At 30.7% G+C, this 2,045-nt stretch overlaps 1 protein-coding gene across 1 annotated transcript in view; it reads right to left on the bottom strand.

Moving 5' to 3' along the window:
- LOC111640167 (dual specificity mitogen-activated protein kinase kinase 7-like) overlaps window positions 1–1,829 on the bottom strand; it is an 80,221-nt gene extending 78,392 nt beyond the window's left edge. The window contains exon 1 of the mRNA XM_023386167.1: window positions 1,438–1,829. Within this exon, the coding sequence (XP_023241935.1) occupies window positions 1,438–1,591 (154 nt within the window). The 5' untranslated portion in view covers window positions 1,592–1,829. The remainder of the gene's footprint in view (window positions 1–1,437) is intronic.
- Window positions 1,830–2,045: the final 216 nt, after the last annotated feature.

The following is a 2,045-nucleotide window of genomic DNA, read 5'->3' as shown; positions in this document are numbered from 1 at the left end:
GAAAAACATTCGGCAACATCAGAAGCAGAAGCGTCGCGATCTGGCAACATTGAAACAAGTTTCGAGAAGGACCACGTGTATCGACAGAAGGCGAGAAGAGAAAATTTACATACTTAAGTACTAATAGTTCACGAAAATAATAATTTTCGTGAACTATTATTTCTTAAGTATGTAAAAATTTATTACATTTCCTGTTGTACAAGGGTTTTACCTAATTCTTTAACCGTGTCAGAGTGAATCCGTGCTATAAAAGTATCGTGTTATATGGGGGATGGTACCAATTCTTGAACCGTGTTAGAGCGAATCCGTGCTATAGAAGTGCCGTGTTATACGGGGGTTACCTGTATAATGTAATGTGCATTTTAATTCAAATCATTTTCTTGTTCTGTTGAATACAAGATTTCCTATTTATAATTAATATTTTGGAGCATTTACATTTGTTTATAACTAGAGTACAGTAGAGCATCCATTTATCCGAATCAATTGGGGACCAGGGTCGTTTGGATAACTTATTTTTCGGATAACCGATTACGTACAAAAAAATATATTAGCCTATCCCACATTTAAATTTTTCTCCGTTGCGTGTCGCTTCGCATTGAATTTTCGTCAACATTAAGCCTAACGTAAATTTTTAAAAATAATAATCGTGGCTATTGTATCGTTAAAAATTATTTCTTTATTTTGTACAAACAAAATAAATATATCGAAAAATATAAAAACAAAAAAATTATATTTTGGAAGTTAATTTAGTATCAAAAACGTTCTATTCAGCACGACACAGTCCGACCGGAATGCTTTCGGTTAACCGACATTTCGTTCGATTGGCTTTCGGATAAACAACACTCTACCGTACAGACAAGTTATCATTTCTATAGAAAATACTAATGTTAATGCCATTTGTTTCACTGTGAAAAGAAACTATAAATTTATTGTTTCACTCCATCAATTTACCCTCCACCTTACGTCAACTATTTCAAGTTTAATCACACTTTAGTATAGGTCAGTATTACGTTAAAAAATGAATGTTCTCGAGCATTTTATGCAGCAAAAATATAATTTATACATTACCAAAATAATCATTTGTGGGTGTTCATATATGTTAATTGTTCTCGAGTACTAGAATAATTTTAAATGGTAAAAATGTAATTTACACATTAAAAAAATCATGTGTGTGTGTGTTCATCAATGTTAAAAAAAACATTATTCTTGCACATTATAGCCATTTTACATAGCAAAAATGTGATTTAGACAAAATTAATTTTAAAAATAATCATTTATGTGTATATTATGAGAGAAACTACATTTATTTTAACTTTGTAAACTCAGCACGTGCTGAACTTGTGCTAAATAAATGTGTCCAGAGAAATATACATATTTAAACTCTTAAATTTGTCAATTACAAACGAAATACAATTAAAATGTGATTAAAATACTTACATGGCTTAGGCCTGGGTCTTGGAGACAATCGTGGACTAGTAAAATCTGAATTTAAATCTCTGGGCATCCTATCCCTATTTCTGGAATCATTTTCAGCTCTTAAACGAGCTTCTAAACTAACAAGTTTGTTATGAAAAGAAGTCATGGTCGCCATTTTAAGTCTTTCAACGTAAGCCTAACGTAAGATTGATTCAACTTATGAAATCTTAAAATAATTTAGCAAAATTAAATTCTCCAACACTACGTTAACTATCGCGAATGACTTATTAATACGTTACAATAAACAAATATGAAATTGGTAGGCATTTTATTGATAATAACACTAACGTCTTCCACACAAATTCCACCGTGCAGTGGTTCCATTCGCTTGCGACACCTGGTGCAAGTTTTCATTTTTAAAGAAATCTTCGGTAGTAATATACAAAAGTTCTGTTCCGTATTTACTTAAAGAAATTAATAATTGAAATTTATTACAGACTTTATATCTTTTTAATGTAAATTTTCTGATTTGCTTACTGATTAATTCAAATTTTTTATATTATAATACATTTTAAAAACTTTCTCCTTCCTATGGGCACGAAGAGGGTCTTCTCTTAGCGAGCCTATTA

The sequence above is a fragment of the Centruroides sculpturatus genome, unplaced genomic scaffold (assembly GCF_000671375.1).
Source record: "Centruroides sculpturatus isolate CEXI.00-Female unplaced genomic scaffold, Cexi_2.0 scaffold1064, whole genome shotgun sequence".
Lineage (NCBI taxonomy): Eukaryota > Metazoa > Arthropoda > Arachnida > Scorpiones > Buthidae > Centruroides > Centruroides sculpturatus.
Note: the sequence above shows the minus strand (reverse complement) of the source record. Positions and strands in the feature narration are given on the sequence as shown.